This window comes from Epinephelus fuscoguttatus, linkage group LG6, assembly GCF_011397635.1.
Source record: "Epinephelus fuscoguttatus linkage group LG6, E.fuscoguttatus.final_Chr_v1".
NCBI lineage: Eukaryota > Metazoa > Chordata > Actinopteri > Perciformes > Serranidae > Epinephelus > Epinephelus fuscoguttatus.
Window position 1 is genome coordinate 14,784,780 of NC_064757.1, and position 14,852 is coordinate 14,799,631.

Below are 14,852 nucleotides of genomic sequence, written 5' to 3' on the forward strand. Positions count from 1 at the left end.
TCTTTAGTTAGCTGATTGGTTCTTGCCATAATATGAATTTTAACAGTTGTCCAATAGGGCTGTCGGCTGTGTGTTAACCTGACTTCTGCACAACGCAACTGATGGTCCCAACCCCATTGATAAAGCAAGAAATTCCACTAATTAACCCTGATAAGGCACACCTGTGAAGTGGAAACCATTTCAGGTGACTACCTCTTGAAGCTCATGGAGAGAATGCCAAGAGTGTGCAAAGCAGTAATCAGAGCAAAGGGTGGCTATTTTGAAGAAACTAGAATATAAAACATGTTTTCAGTTATTTCACCTTTTTTTGTTAAGTACATAACTCCACATGTGTTCATTCATAGTTTTGATGCCTTCAGCGAGAATCTACAATGTAAATAGTCATGAAAATAAAGAAAACGCATTGAATGAGAAGGTGTGTCCAAACTTTTGGCCTGTACTGTATGTATATACATATATATATATATATATATATATATATATATATTATAGTTATAGTTATAGTATATAGTTTATTCATGGTTTTTCTAGTTCTGTAGAAAAAAGCATAAAATTTTGTTATAGTTTGCTACTGACTATTTTACAAAAAAAAAAAATCAAAGCCATGACGATTTTGCATTTGTGAGGGTATATAGCCTGTAGCAAATGGCACCATTTTTGATTTAATGTGAGTTCTTCTTTGAACAGAGGTGTAGTTCTATGGTGGCGATCTGAATAATTCGCAAGGCCCACCCCATGGGCCCCAGTGCATACACACTGCCTGCACTGTCTATATTTACACCGCTGTCCTCCTCAGCAGTGGTGGATGGTTTTAGCCCTGCAGTGACTAAACAACCAAAACTGCATTTTAATCGTGGACAGCTGCAGGCCACAAGCAACAGAGAACTAATTAAGCTTGTGAGCTGGATAAGTGGTGGATGAAATGTTGCCTATCTTCATGACTGACTTTAATCTTTCAGACAGACCCTTGGGAAAATACCGGTCACAGGCAACAGAAGAGATAATTTGCAAGCTACAGTATCTAGCCATAGCTGCACCTACAGGAGAAATGACACAATTACCAATTTCAGAGAAGCAATATGGGATGTAGTGTTATGAATTACTGTTGGCAGGGAGTATAAGCACAGGTATGATGTTACTTTTCAAAACAGTAAGTGTATGTGTAAGTATGTGTGCAGCACTGTACCTCTGGCTGGTGGCCATGATGGGAACCCTCCACCCTTTGATCTGGCTCAGCTCCGTGTCTGACACCTCAATCTGGAGGGGGAGCCGAGGGATCCACACGTTGAGCTCCAACTGAGCGCTCAGGTATCCGTAGGTGAAGTTCACCATCATCTTCACCTTGCCCTTCATCTCCTTGCCATTCACAAATACATAGTCGCACCTGTCTGACACCTGCATGAGAGGAGAGGGGAGGATTAAGGGAGACGACATTTAAATTGAAGCTTTCCTGACGGTTGCACTAGATGACTACACAGTGAACTACACAGTGCAATGTACTGTACAGCGTACACTGTGGCCTGGGCTCTCCAAGTTGATTATAAGGTTTACATTCCTCAGCTCCCCACTGATACAGTATTCCTGTAACTACTTTGAACAAGATGAAAGGTCCTGTATGTGCTCCACACTCAGGGAAAGGGGGAGGGGAGGGGGGCAGCGAGGACATCTTTGAACCTGAGGGAAAACAGGTCGTGGTCTGCTCTTCTATTATAGTTGTGCCTACAGCTAAAAGAAGAAACCAACAGATGGAAACTAGTAAGAGGAGAGCAGTTGTCTCTTGATAAAATGACCAAAATTCAAAGCCATCTGTTTCATAAATTGCCTTGCAAAAGGAATGAGGGAGCCAAATTTGTGCTATCGGAAGACACAACTCCTTGTTGCTTTGGCTCATTCTCTCTGAAGCCCCCCCCAAGCTTCTTTCTATACTCATACCAGCATTTGATTATTGCCCAGAATCCTCTCTTTCTCTGTCTCTTTCAAAGCCTTATGCTATGGCCATGCATGCACTACAAACACTCAACATATGCAAATGCATAAGAGCCAAAGAAGATTTCAAGACAGATATCCAGAATGAATGCACGCACACGCACACACACACACACACACACACACACACACACACACACACACACAAAGGTTATTAATCAGTATGTCTTAAACAGAGATACCCAGCTTTTTTTCTGGGCACTTTGTCAATCCTATTGATCCCATCATATAGCAGACTACCACAGCTGAAACCAGATGGAATTAGATGGTCTGGGGAAATATCTTTTTTTTCCGACTTCCAAGTTATTTCTCCACTGCGAGATAAAACCATAAACAGCCATTAATCATGAAGCTGTGGCAGGGTATCCTCTGTGACCAAGAAGAAAACTTTACGTTTGACAGATACCATAGCTTTGTGTGAGCTCCCCCCACCTCGCATCACCTCTACAGTGGTGCCAGCACAAGAGAACCAGTGTTCGGTGTGAATGCTTAGGAAAGAAATTGTTTCCTGGAGGGATTCATTCATTTTATCAATCACTCATTAAAAGTAGAATATAAAGGATCTTTCGGCAGTTCTTCAATAAATCAAGATGTAGACTATCATTTAAAAAGCACCAGTTTTCCTCTGAAAATTAAAATCTTTTCACCTCTGTGACACTATTGTGCACATTTTTCAAAAGAAGATAAAACATCTTTTCTGACACATTTGTAAAAACAGCATCTACAATCTGAGGGTGGGCGAATTTCTATACCTTTCTTTTGTTTCCCCAGTGGCTGACTGACATCTGAGGGCCAGTGTTGAAAGAGAAAAACTTTTTCAACAAGCCCACATAACGTTCTACCATTTGTAATTTAGGATATTTGTCGATTTACAGCTTTCAGCGTTTTGAATGATCTTGCTGTTCACTTTGTATTGCACTCAAACCTGGAAGCTAGCGAGCTAGGCTAATTACTCCACTTGGAAAGCAGAAGCTAATGTTAACTGATTCCAACTAAACACTACTTTTCAGTGTTTTCAGTGTTTGTCAACACCTGCTGTGTTGTCAGCTCCCACTCACTCTGTGCTGTGTTTGTCCCACATTACAAAAAGGAAGGTTTACTGCTTTTCTTTCATGGCTCCAGCTGTGGTAACGGCAACTGACCAGACAGTCAAAATTCTTGAACTAAGCTTCTTCTGTGTTAGCCTACACAGTGACTCGAGTCACAACAAAGGAGTAGCCTAACATATGGAGTCACAGAGAAAATGTGGGGAACTCTCAAATCAAAGATGAGTCTTAATAGCTAAAAATGTTGGGTCCCCAGACAGTTAACTGACTGTGTGGCTGGTCGAGTTTATGGAAGTCCATTTCTGTCATTGTGATCAGGATGAAATATCCGATAAGTCAGAAGTGGCTGTGAGGTTTTCCAGGTCGGATGTAAAAGACTAAAAACAAGGCTTTCAAAGAAATTATAATCTAGTTTATCTTTTGGGCTGATTAATAGACTAGAGTCAAAAATGACTGCAACTCCCCCTTCTTGGCCGCTGCCTCAAGGAATGTGGGTATTATTATGACTGTGAAGAGTGGATTCATTTAGACTGACATATTCATCTTGACACAGCCAGGTTTCAGTGAGGCTGAGTAAATCAATATGATTATCTGATATTAATTCGTTTACTAACACTGCTTTGGATGATAGAGACCTGATATTTAACAGTCCGCATTTAATTCTCCTGTTTTGTCTTTCTGTCACAGAGGAGGTTTTAATTTTTATGAGGTTGTTATGCACAGTCCTCTTTGTTTAATTTTAGATTTAGATAATTTAGGTGGTCGGAACACACACACTGTTTGTATAACTCTATGAGTGGGTAACTGCACTAGAAGCTCAGAGAAGCGTGTAAGACTGCGACTCTGATTCCTGGACTCAACTATGGGTTGTCAGGGTTTTGAATTACTAATGAACTTGGCCAGGTCACTACATATGAGAGCAGCTCCATCCAAAGTGGGATGAATGCCATCTCTCCTAATCAGACCAGGTTTTCCCCAGAAAGTTTGCCAATTATTAATGAAACCCACATCTTTGCTGGACACCACCTGGACAGCCAGCGAAAATATTTGCAGGTAAGTATTTGGGATTTTCATGCTGTTTTCATCACACACCCGGTGTTTAAAGATGTTTTGTGTATGGTTAGAAGACATGCATAAAACTGCATTCATTACAACTAACTTTAAAAGATATTTATCCTTTAGTTATACAACAATACAAAAAAGTTGGGACGCTGTGTAAAACTTACATTAAAACGAATGAAATGATTTGCAAATCCATTTTGTTTAAAACCTATGTTTAGTTGAATACAGTCCAAAGACAAGATATTAAATGTTCAAACTGATAAACCTTATTGTTTTTTGTTAATATACACTTGATTTGAATTTGATGCATGCAGCATATTTCAAAAAAATTTGGGACAGGAACATGTCAACCACTGTGTTCCATCACCTTTTATTCTAACAACACTCACTAAGTGTTTGGGAACTGAGAACACTCAAAAATTTCTTGCAATAATGACTTATCTCAAAAGAAGTAAGAAAGAAGAATTCTTACAATAATGACAACAATGAATCAACTCGTTATTTTGAGAAAGCCTCTCATAATTTTTAGATATTGAGTCATTATTGTGAGATAAGTAAGTCATGCCTACTTCTTTTGAGACATTTACTCATTATTTTAACATGCTAACGTATCATTTCAAGACACTGAGACTTTATTTTGAGAAAGTTTCTCATTATTTCAAGATACTAACTCATTTTAAGAAAGTTTGTCATCATTTTGAGATGCTAACTCATTATTTTAGATACCAACTCACCATTTCAACACATTAACTCATTATTTTGAGATATTAACTCATTATTTTGTAAAGGTTTGTCAAGACTGTTTAAAATAGAAATAAATAGAGGAGATAGTAATTATTTTGAGACACTATTATTTCAAGAAAGTTTGTCTTATAAAGACTTAGAGAATCTTTGATTTTTTTTTTTGTTCATCACATTGGCAGAGAAGGGCCTCCACAGAAGCTATAGTGATAGGATGAAACATTTTTAGTGTCTGCCAACAAACATATTGCACCAATCAAATAGTGAAAACATTTTGTCACTTGGGACCAAAAATCCACACCCCCTGCAAAACTTTAATATAGAAGGAGCTATCACAGCAGAAAAATAAATGCAATGTTAAAGATATTTGTATTTATTCCTCAGCAAAAATACATCTCAATTTCAGTTTGAGTGGAAATGTCTTTTTTTCAGCAGAGGCAACCATTTTGTAAGTAGCGCAAAAAGGTTTCCATGCCAACATCAAGCTATCAAAAGCAGTGGACTTTATAACTGAACACTGGCCTGAGCACCAGACAAAAATCTCTGGAAACCCCTGCGAGAAAGCTGAAAAGCAAGCTGCAGGGCATCCTTCAAGGCTACAGCCAACCATCAGAGAACTTCTGTTAAAGACGGCACAAGCCTTGCATTCTCAAGTGGACACACACAGGATCAGTGGATATTTGCTCTACAGCCAATAAAGAGCACAGAGCATACACAGTAGTACCTTACTTGTGCGCTAATGCCACACGACACTGCAGCGTAAAAGGGACTGACAGAGTTGCTTAATGAAGCTTTTGAACATTTCTACAAGGGCGGTGTCGCTCCCCTGGCTACAGTCAGTCATGGAGCAGATTGGGCTCCGTCAGGGCTCCCGGTGTGAGAGTGTGTTTGAACTGATAAAGATGTCAGAGGAGTCCCTGCTCCTTATCAGCTCCCTCATTGTTCGGCACTTTCTCTCTCACTGCACTCAGCCGGCTGACACTGAAGTGCCTTTGACAGCCGGTTTCGTCTCCGACTTCTCTCACAAGTTCTGCAACCTGTCCGCATGAGCAGTAGCTTGCAAGGTGACATCACCTGACAGGGCACCATGTGAGGCTCACTGACCAAATCTAATCATCCAAACAGTGATATGGATGATCAATAACATAAGCGTTGCTGACAAATACGTTTATCACATCGGTCTTATTTTTCTTGCCAAATTCACAAAAAGCTGAATGAAGTCAATGTATTTGTAGTAGGAGTAGTGTAAATGAGTGTGGGATTTATTAACAAACACCTCTGCTACAGTATGTCCCATGACAGGCAAATGAACTGCCTGCTGGCATTTCTTTGATCTATTCCCAGACAATCTAAGCAGAAACAATTATAAAAAAACATGGCAGCTGACATCCAGCCATCCCAATACATTACACTGACATGCTCACACCTTCCTGCTGTGCTGCATCATTGGCCGACATAGCTCCAAATCAATATTTTAACATACAAAGACACCCCAAATTAATCAGTTGTCCCTTTAACCCCTCATACACCCTCCCAGCAGGATGTGTGCTGTGGCAGAAAGAGGGTGGTACTGTCTCTGTGAATTACACACTCTCTGTCATTCTGATTCACAAAGTATCATAAACGTCCAGGAGGATCCTCTGCCACATTAATCAGACGCATTAGGCAGCTAACGGGAGAATACTTACAGAGGACATTAAGGCTGTCTCTGGATCTAGCCCAGGAAATTAACAACTCACCAGACAGATACAATCCACGGCAGATATGAGCGATGGGAGTAGGGGGCATGAAGGTGGGGTGAGCCCGTCTCTGGCTTGTACACAGAGTTGGCTTGACAGAAGCAATTAAGCCGCTCAGACTCCTCTGCATAAGCTACAGCTCTCACTTCAATGCAAGGGGAACGTCTGTATGTATTCCAATAACCCTGCTCCATGGAAGCAGTGGTTATAAGAGCCCACTCATAGCATGACCTTAGATAAGCACAGTTCACGGTTAACAAGGAGACGAAGGATTTCCACTTGAAATTCATTAATACATATCTGAACTGTGGAATATTTTTGTGCTGTTGATGTTGCTGTTCCTCTTTTTTTGTGTGTGTGCAATTGAATTTTTTTTTCTTAAAAGAATCTAGAAGTCAAAGGTAAATTCAACATGTGCTTTATGCCAGAAAATGGGAACATGAAGTACCCAGAGTATGTTTGGACTTTTAAAGAGCCTGGTAGAAATAAGCAAAATGAAACAACTGAACACAGTTGTATGCATGTGTACACACAAGATTGGAGGTGTGCTTGTGTGTGTATGTGTGTATTTATAGCACCTGTTGTTGTGTCCTATGTTGGTAAAAAGTATCCTCTGACCTAAACAAATCAGTTATCAGTAAATGATATCCTTTGAACTCATATTTATGTATTTATGTTAGTATCTTATTTATCAATTAACTTTTGTGTCTTGATTCTCTATTATTTTATTTTTCTGTTCTTTTTGTTTTGTCTATGATTTGTAACTCCACAATAACTGTATAAAATCATTTCTTAAAATGCTAACAAAACATTAGAAAAGAAATAAAATGACACATTTAAAACTCATATTTAACTCGTGTAAATTTAAAGCTGCAATAACTGATTTTATGGCCACTTGAAACAAACTATAAACAAAACTAATTGTCATCTTTAAGTCAATATGATGATGCTGTCAGCTAACACTTGCCTGTTCACACATCCAGCAGATACAGAGCAACATATCTGATTATTTAAAGTTGTGTCTCTGGCCAACATTTTCTCTTCTTTAGCTCCGTTTTTGGCTTTTGGTATACTGTACTTTGTCTATTTTGAGTCTGATGAAGTCACAGTAGTGTCAAAATGTTGGTCTGTTTGCACTATCAAAGGCTCAATAAAGGTTGCCAGGTCGTCAGGTAATCAATCTGTTTCAGTCCCTTTGCTACCTTGAAAATGTTCTGCCCTCGACCTGAGAAGCACCTGATTCAGCTGCACATGGCTGGAAGATGCAGGCGAACCCTTTTTAATATGGAAATATCTGGCTAACTTTGTCTGCTTGCGTGTTGAGAGTGGAGCAAAGCAATAAACAGAGTTGGGTAATAATTAACCGAGGGTTTGTCAGTACAATCCTTTGTTGATAAAAAAAACAAACAAAAAACACATTCATAATTTTGATTATATATATATATATATTATATATAGCTGCTTTAAGTCTTTGTCCTACTGTATCCCAGATATACCAGCAGCCATACATACATACATACATACATGTCAGACAAAATTTGGATAAACAAGACAAATCTCCAAAGAAGTTTAAAAAAAAAAAACCTGTGACCTGAGGTATTTATTTCAAATCCACTACAATTATAAGGCCACAAGAGAGTAGAAGCATCATCTAATGTGCACAGTGATTCATTATTCAGGTTTAACGTCACTTTGCCTTTTCTTCTCACTAATTCCCCAGGTCAAAATTAAATAAATTAGTCATGTTTACTCACATGATCAGGGGCTATGATTAAAGAAGAACTTCCCTGAGTGAACTGCCGTAAACACGCAGCATGAATGCTCTGACCCAGAGGTCTCAACGGCAGAGCTGTGGCTCTTTTAAACTTCTTTAACTGCAATTTAATTTCTCTCTGGAACTCACTTAACCATCCCCAACTCACGCGTCAGACATGATAAAGTGGATCAATGTGGCAAAATATCCTCCACTGCTTTAGGTTCTAATTTAGTTTTATTACTGCACTTTAGTGTAGATTGCTTGAGTTTGATTTGCTGCATCCTACCATCCTTTCTGATCTTGACAGGTTCAAACAAGATTGGAGGGAGCCCTCGGCACAGTGGGGGGCTGTTTCTACCACAGAGCAACATCTCAGCCACTTAGAGTTGGAAACAGACCTCAGACAGATGTGATTTTTCTCCCTGGTTTTTCATTGTGTCAGTCTATAGATTATTAAGAGGTCATTGAGATTCTGTTGGAGAGCGACTTCTTCTTTTGTTTCGGAGAGCAAAGCCACCAGGGCTCACCTTTATAATACTGTAAAGGACTTTTTACTCTGTGGTGCCTTGTGCCCTAGGTTTGAAAGGGGCTCTAAAAATAAAGGAAAACTTGAGCAACCTGTCAGCAGTCACAGCATATCAAACACACACTTTCATGTTGTTTGTTTATCCTTTCAGGAGGATTTATATAGATGTGCTAAACATAGAAAATCTTCTCATCTTTCTCATTTTTAATACTCACAGTATTGCTCTCACATGAGCTCTAATACTGTGTCTGTAAAACATTACCTGCAAAGTGTCAGTCAGCAATAGCACATATTTGTTTGTTTTTCAGTTTGTTTGATATTAACTAGGTATTACAATTCAGTTGCTCTAATAACCAGGATGGATTCATAAACAGTCTGAAACACTAAAAAATCTTACTAATTCAATTATTAGCATTGTCTTCTAACCGCTTCATCCTCTTGAGGGTCGCGGGGGGCTGGAGCCTATCCCAGCTGACATCGGGCGAGAGGCAGGGTACACCCTGGACAGGTCGCCAGACTATCGCAGGGCTGACACATAGAGACAGACAACCATTCACGCTCACATTCACACCTACGGTCAATTTAGAGTTATCAATTAACCTAGTCCCCAATCTGCATGTCTTTGGACTGTGGGAGGAAGCCGGAGTGCCCGGAGAGAACCCACGCTAACACGGGGAGAACATGCAAACTCCGCACAGAAGGGCTCCCACGGCCGGGATCGAACCGGCAACCCTCTTGCTGTGAGGCGAGAGTGCTAACCACCACACCACCGTGCCGCCCCATTATTAGCATTGTAATTAATTAAATACAAATTAATCAAATATCAAATTTGAATTTTCACAAATTAGCCTCCCACAAATGGCGTTATTACGTACTTAACACAAAGTTAGGTGCTTCACGCAAAGTTACGTTGGTTAGGTTTAGGAGAAGATACTTGGTTGAATGTCATCATGTTACGAACTTAATGTAAAGTTACGTACTTAAAGGGACATTGTGTAACATTTTCAGTTGTTTATTGGCAAAAAAAGATGTCCACATTCATAAATATGTCATCATTGGTGTATTATTACCTCCACCAATAATCTGACTTATTCTCATAAAAGGAGGATTTTGGATTTGTTTGTACATTCTGCAGGTATGTCGTCTGGGGGGTTCCATAACGTTTCGCCGTCTTGAGAATACACCCACCAGCAAGGGACATACAGCCCCGCCTTTGGCGTTTTCGTTGAGAGCCAGGCCAGCGCTGTGTGACTGAGAAGCCGAAGGAGAGAAGGAAGAGGCGCTTCGCTACTACCCTGGCACTACTGCAGCATAACAACATCCCACTCTTTGAGCATAATGCAGGATCATGCATACGCAGCATCACGGGAGACAGAATCCTCGTCGCCAAGATAGCCCAAAAGGGAATCAAAAAGGCAACGTGACCAGCGAATTCAAAAAACGAGGGTCAACATTGGGGTAGCCTTTCCCAGGAGGAAAGAGCTGCTGAAGGAGAAAGGTTACGCAATCACAGCTAACAGCACTAACAGCTAATGGTGCTGGCCGCTAACAGTTGTTAGTCGCTGTTAGCGGCGCAGTGATGCCAGGAGAGGGATGAGGTGTGTGAGGTTGAGCCACTTGTCAGTTGTCAAAAGACAAGACGTGATTGTTTTGTTTCGATTTACGCCCGCCCCAACAGTCCTACCTTGTAAACACAGCCAGCATGGTGAGGGGGAAGTTTGTCAACTGAATGAATACTCCATGAAGTAATGGATGACATGGCTTCATCAATGTCATCATAGCTTTTTGGTACACAGCGGCTACCATTGTTGCAATAGGCGTTTGAAACAGTGAGGCGCTAGAATATGCTATCCGTTTGAATGCAATATATGATCTCACTGTTAGATGGGAGAAATTCCGACACACTGTGGCTTTAAGGTCAAGGTATGGTGGTAAGTTTTAGGCAGGTAAAGTTACATAGGTTAGTATAAAGACAAGAAACATGGTGATGATGTACCTTTGAATAACTCAAAGTTTACGTGGTTTCAAACACCGGCCTGAGGGTGCGGTCTGAGTCACATACTTTTTCTTTTCACTTTTTGTAGGTACTGCAGCTGCCCTTAAGCAGCTGTCAATGGGTTGTCAAGCCGTCATCTGTTTGTGGCTCAGTTGATGTGACGTATTGTCCACTGCATAGAAGATTGTGGGTCAGACAAACAGAAATGCATGCTGACTTGCATTGCTGGATGTAGTAGAACGTCCTGGTATTTTTGGCATTTGACATACTATGTACTGGGATGTACTAAATCTTTTCCAGGTTACTATTTAGTATAGTAGTATGGGTAGTGGAATGCACAAAGTTTTGCTCTGTATACTGGTTCCTGCTTTACTCCCATCAGTGCATTGGTCATGTGATCCCAGCCTTCCTGATTATGCTGGTTACATGCAAATTCTGATGCATTACTTTTCGCAGGTGTACATACAAGCAATGCATGAGAATAGTCTTTTTAAAGTCAGTTGACGGCAAGGTATTTTTATGATAGAAGAGAAACTTCCATCCAAATGTAACACAAATTTTAACATCATTATCAGAAAATCTGCAAATAAAAAGTAAATCAATATGTGTCCAACATTATGGGAATATTCAGAGTTAGATGCATTGAGATAAATAGTTGGTGGTGCTCATTTTCCAGGCCACAACAAGATGGTGTAATTGAAAGAGCGCCAGTCAAACCTCAGGGAGCGACACCACTGTAGAGAAAAAGATGGCAATATGGCATTCATGTTTGCTTTATTTATCAATTTGAGGAAGGTTACTGTCTCCTCAGTGGTCTACACAGAGCTGGACGGAAGCGCAAGAAATATTTAAATCTCCATTGCACTTTGCTGCTATTTGCTTTTCATAAATACACCAACTTTTCCACCTCTTTTTTTATGCATAAATTGAAAATGTACGTACACTGAACAAAAATATAAACGCGACACTTTTGTTTTTGCTCCCATTTTTCATGAGCTGAACTCAAAGATCTAAAACATTTTCTATACACACAAAAGACCATTTCCCTCACAAATATTGTTCACAAATCTATCTAAATCTGTGTTGCTGACTGCAGGAATGTCCACCAGAGCTGTTGCCCATGAATTGAATGTTCATTTCTCTACCATAAGCCGTCTCCAAAGGCGTTTCAGACAATTTGGCAGTACATCCAACCGGTCTCACAACCGCAGACCACGTGTAACCACACCAGCCCAGGACCTACACATCCAGCATTTTCACCTCCAAGATCGTCTGAGACCAGCCACCCGGACAGCTGCTGCAAAAATCGGTTTGCATACCAAAGAATTTCTGCACAAACTGTCAGAAACCGTCTCAGGGAAGCTCATCTGCATGCTCGTCGTCCTCATCGGGGTCTCGACCTGACTGCAGTTCGTCGTCGTAACCGACTTGAGTGGGCAAATGCTCACATTCGATGGCGTCTGGCACATTGGAGAGGTGTTCTCTTCACGGATGAATCCCGGTTTTCACTGTTCAAGGCAGATGGCAGACAGCGTGTGTGGCGTCATGTGGGTGAGCGGTTTGCTGATGTCAACGTTGTGGATCGAGTGGCCCATGTTGGCGGTGGGGTTATGGTATGGGCAGGCGTATGTTATGGACAAGGAACACATTTTATTGATGGCATTTTGAATGCACAGAGATACCGTGATGAGATCCTGAGGCCCATTGTTGTGCCATTCATCCACGACCATCACCTCATGTTGCAGCATGATAATGCACGGCCCCATGTTGCAAAGATCTGTACACAATTCCTGGAAGCTGAAAACATCCCAGTTCTTGCATGACCAGCACACTCACCGGACTTGTCACCCATTGAGCATGTTTGGGATGCTCTGGATCAGCCTATACGACAGCGTGTTCCAGCTCCTGCCAATATCCAGCAACTTCGCGCAGCCATTGAAGAGGAGTGGACCAACATTCCACAGGCCACAATCAACAACCTGATCAACTCTATGTGAAGGAGATGTATTGTACTGCGTGAGGCAAATGGTGGTCACACCAGATACTGACTGGTTTTCTGACCCCCCCAGACCTCCCCAATAAAGCAAAACTGCACATTTCAGAGTGGCCTTTTATTGTGGCCAGCCTAAGGCACACCTGTGCAATATTCATACTGTCTAATCAGCATCTGGATATGCCACACCTGTGAGGTGGGAACAATATTTGTGAGAAATGGTCTTTTGTGTATATAGAAAATGTTTTAGATCTTTGAGTTCAGCTCATGAAAAATGGGAGCAAAAACAAAAGTGTTGCGTTTATATTTTTGTTCAGTGTATAAACAGGTGAATGAAAACAAACACACAGAGGCTCACTTCTCTCTCTGGTTTCATTCTACTGACCTTGACCACATCTTCGTCCGTAGAGCGACACTTGACCGCTTCAGAGACATCGGTAACAGAGGCGTCTATTCCAATGGTCACAACCTTTACTGGAACAGCCACTGTCTTCCCAGTCAACACAGCTGTGTTTAAAATCTCTGAGTCCTAGAGACAGAAAGAGAGAGAGAAATCAGCACAGCAATGGCAGGTCTCTAATCCACTCAGTGACAGACAATCAGTGATTATTAGCTCAGAAAGAATAAAAAAGCTTCAAGTAGTATTGAAAATGACCTAAAGAGGCTTTTCACAACCACCGCTCAATTAGAGATTATTGGGTAAATGGCTGTGAAATCAGAAGCACTGCTGGGAGGAAGCTAATGACTGATGGCAGTTGGTGAGCACATTGTCCGGGACAGTGTTACAGCAGCTAAATATACATGTTTTTGTCAATTAATCTCGATTGTGCTAGGTCCACTGAGCACCTTGGTGTGTTTGGTCTCCTGGAAAGAATTTCCTCACTTTTTAAAGGTGAATCCCGCAGTATTTTATGTCCACTGATTTCTGAGTAGATACTGTTGAGTTTCTGTGTTGAATTGCTAAATATGAAATTAGCCATAACTACTCAAGGGTTGTTCTAATTATTGTGAATGTAATTATCGGGATGAATACAAAACATTCCCCTCACTGCCACGCTCTTCAGCCAGCTAATTGATGAAAGTAATTAGCATAACATTTTGGTTGGCTAGTCACCAAAATTACAGATCGCCAGATAGCATTTTGATTTTACTCGATTATTGACAGGAGACAAATGAAATGCTTAAAGAATTAGATATCCTGTAGGGAAATTATTCACGCCCTATTACATGGGCATTTTTCTATGAAACATTTGCTTCTCTGCTCAGACACATCATCAGTAATGTAACATAAAGTTGCAGTGTTTCTGTTGCTGGGGTTGATCCTGCTTTTATTCATGTAGTGCTGGATCCACAGCAATTTGAAGGCACTCTCTGCAGTCTCTGTGGCGGTTGTGATTACCCTCCTCTTGTGCACGTGTAATTGCCTAGTAAGAGTACTGCCAGGAGACGTCTCAAACTCTGCCTCATTTGGAATACATAGTTAATGCCATTTTCTACCTTCAATATGCTTGGCCTCTTTTCTCAACGTGTGTGTGAAAACTCTTCAGTTCCAACAAACTCTATCCCCCCGAAAAAGCATTTACCTTCCAGACCACACGGAGGTTGGGTGGGCTGAAGAGGACATCACAGATTCAAACTCATCAATATATTATAATCATTAATAATAATAATATATTTTATTGATAATGGGCTTTTCTGAAAGGAATTTCAAGATCAGTAAACAACAAAAACACAAGTAATACAAGGTTTATTACCACTTTAGTGTAGTGGACGGTATGCACAGGTATGCGGGATATACCCACTTCTTCTGGCTGCTTATAGTATACCCATCTATCAGCCAAAGAGCCATTTACATATATAGGAGAGTATACCCACTTACTACCTGGTAACCTACAACCTAGCAGCACACCCACTTCGTCAACTACCACTACAGCACTGACCAGAAAACATACTGAGATGAAATGTTAAAACAATACAACAGGTAGTAGCACGAAAATGAGATAAAAT

At 40.7% G+C, this 14,852-nt stretch overlaps 1 protein-coding gene across 3 annotated transcripts in view; it reads right to left on the reverse strand.

Annotated features, from left to right (window-relative positions):
- The window catches only part of si:dkeyp-14d3.1 (transmembrane protein 132C), a 191,350-nt gene that overhangs the window by 24,084 nt on the left and 152,414 nt on the right, over nucleotides 1-14,852 (reverse strand). For all 3 annotated transcript variants that reach the window (XM_049579349.1, XM_049579348.1, XM_049579350.1), the window contains 2 exons: nucleotides 13,231-13,374; nucleotides 1,187-1,395 (listed from right to left, as the gene is read on the reverse strand). In XM_049579349.1, coding sequence (XP_049435306.1) covers nucleotides 1,187-1,395; nucleotides 13,231-13,374 — 353 coding nt within the window. The remainder of the gene's footprint in view (nucleotides 1-1,186; nucleotides 1,396-13,230; nucleotides 13,375-14,852) is intronic.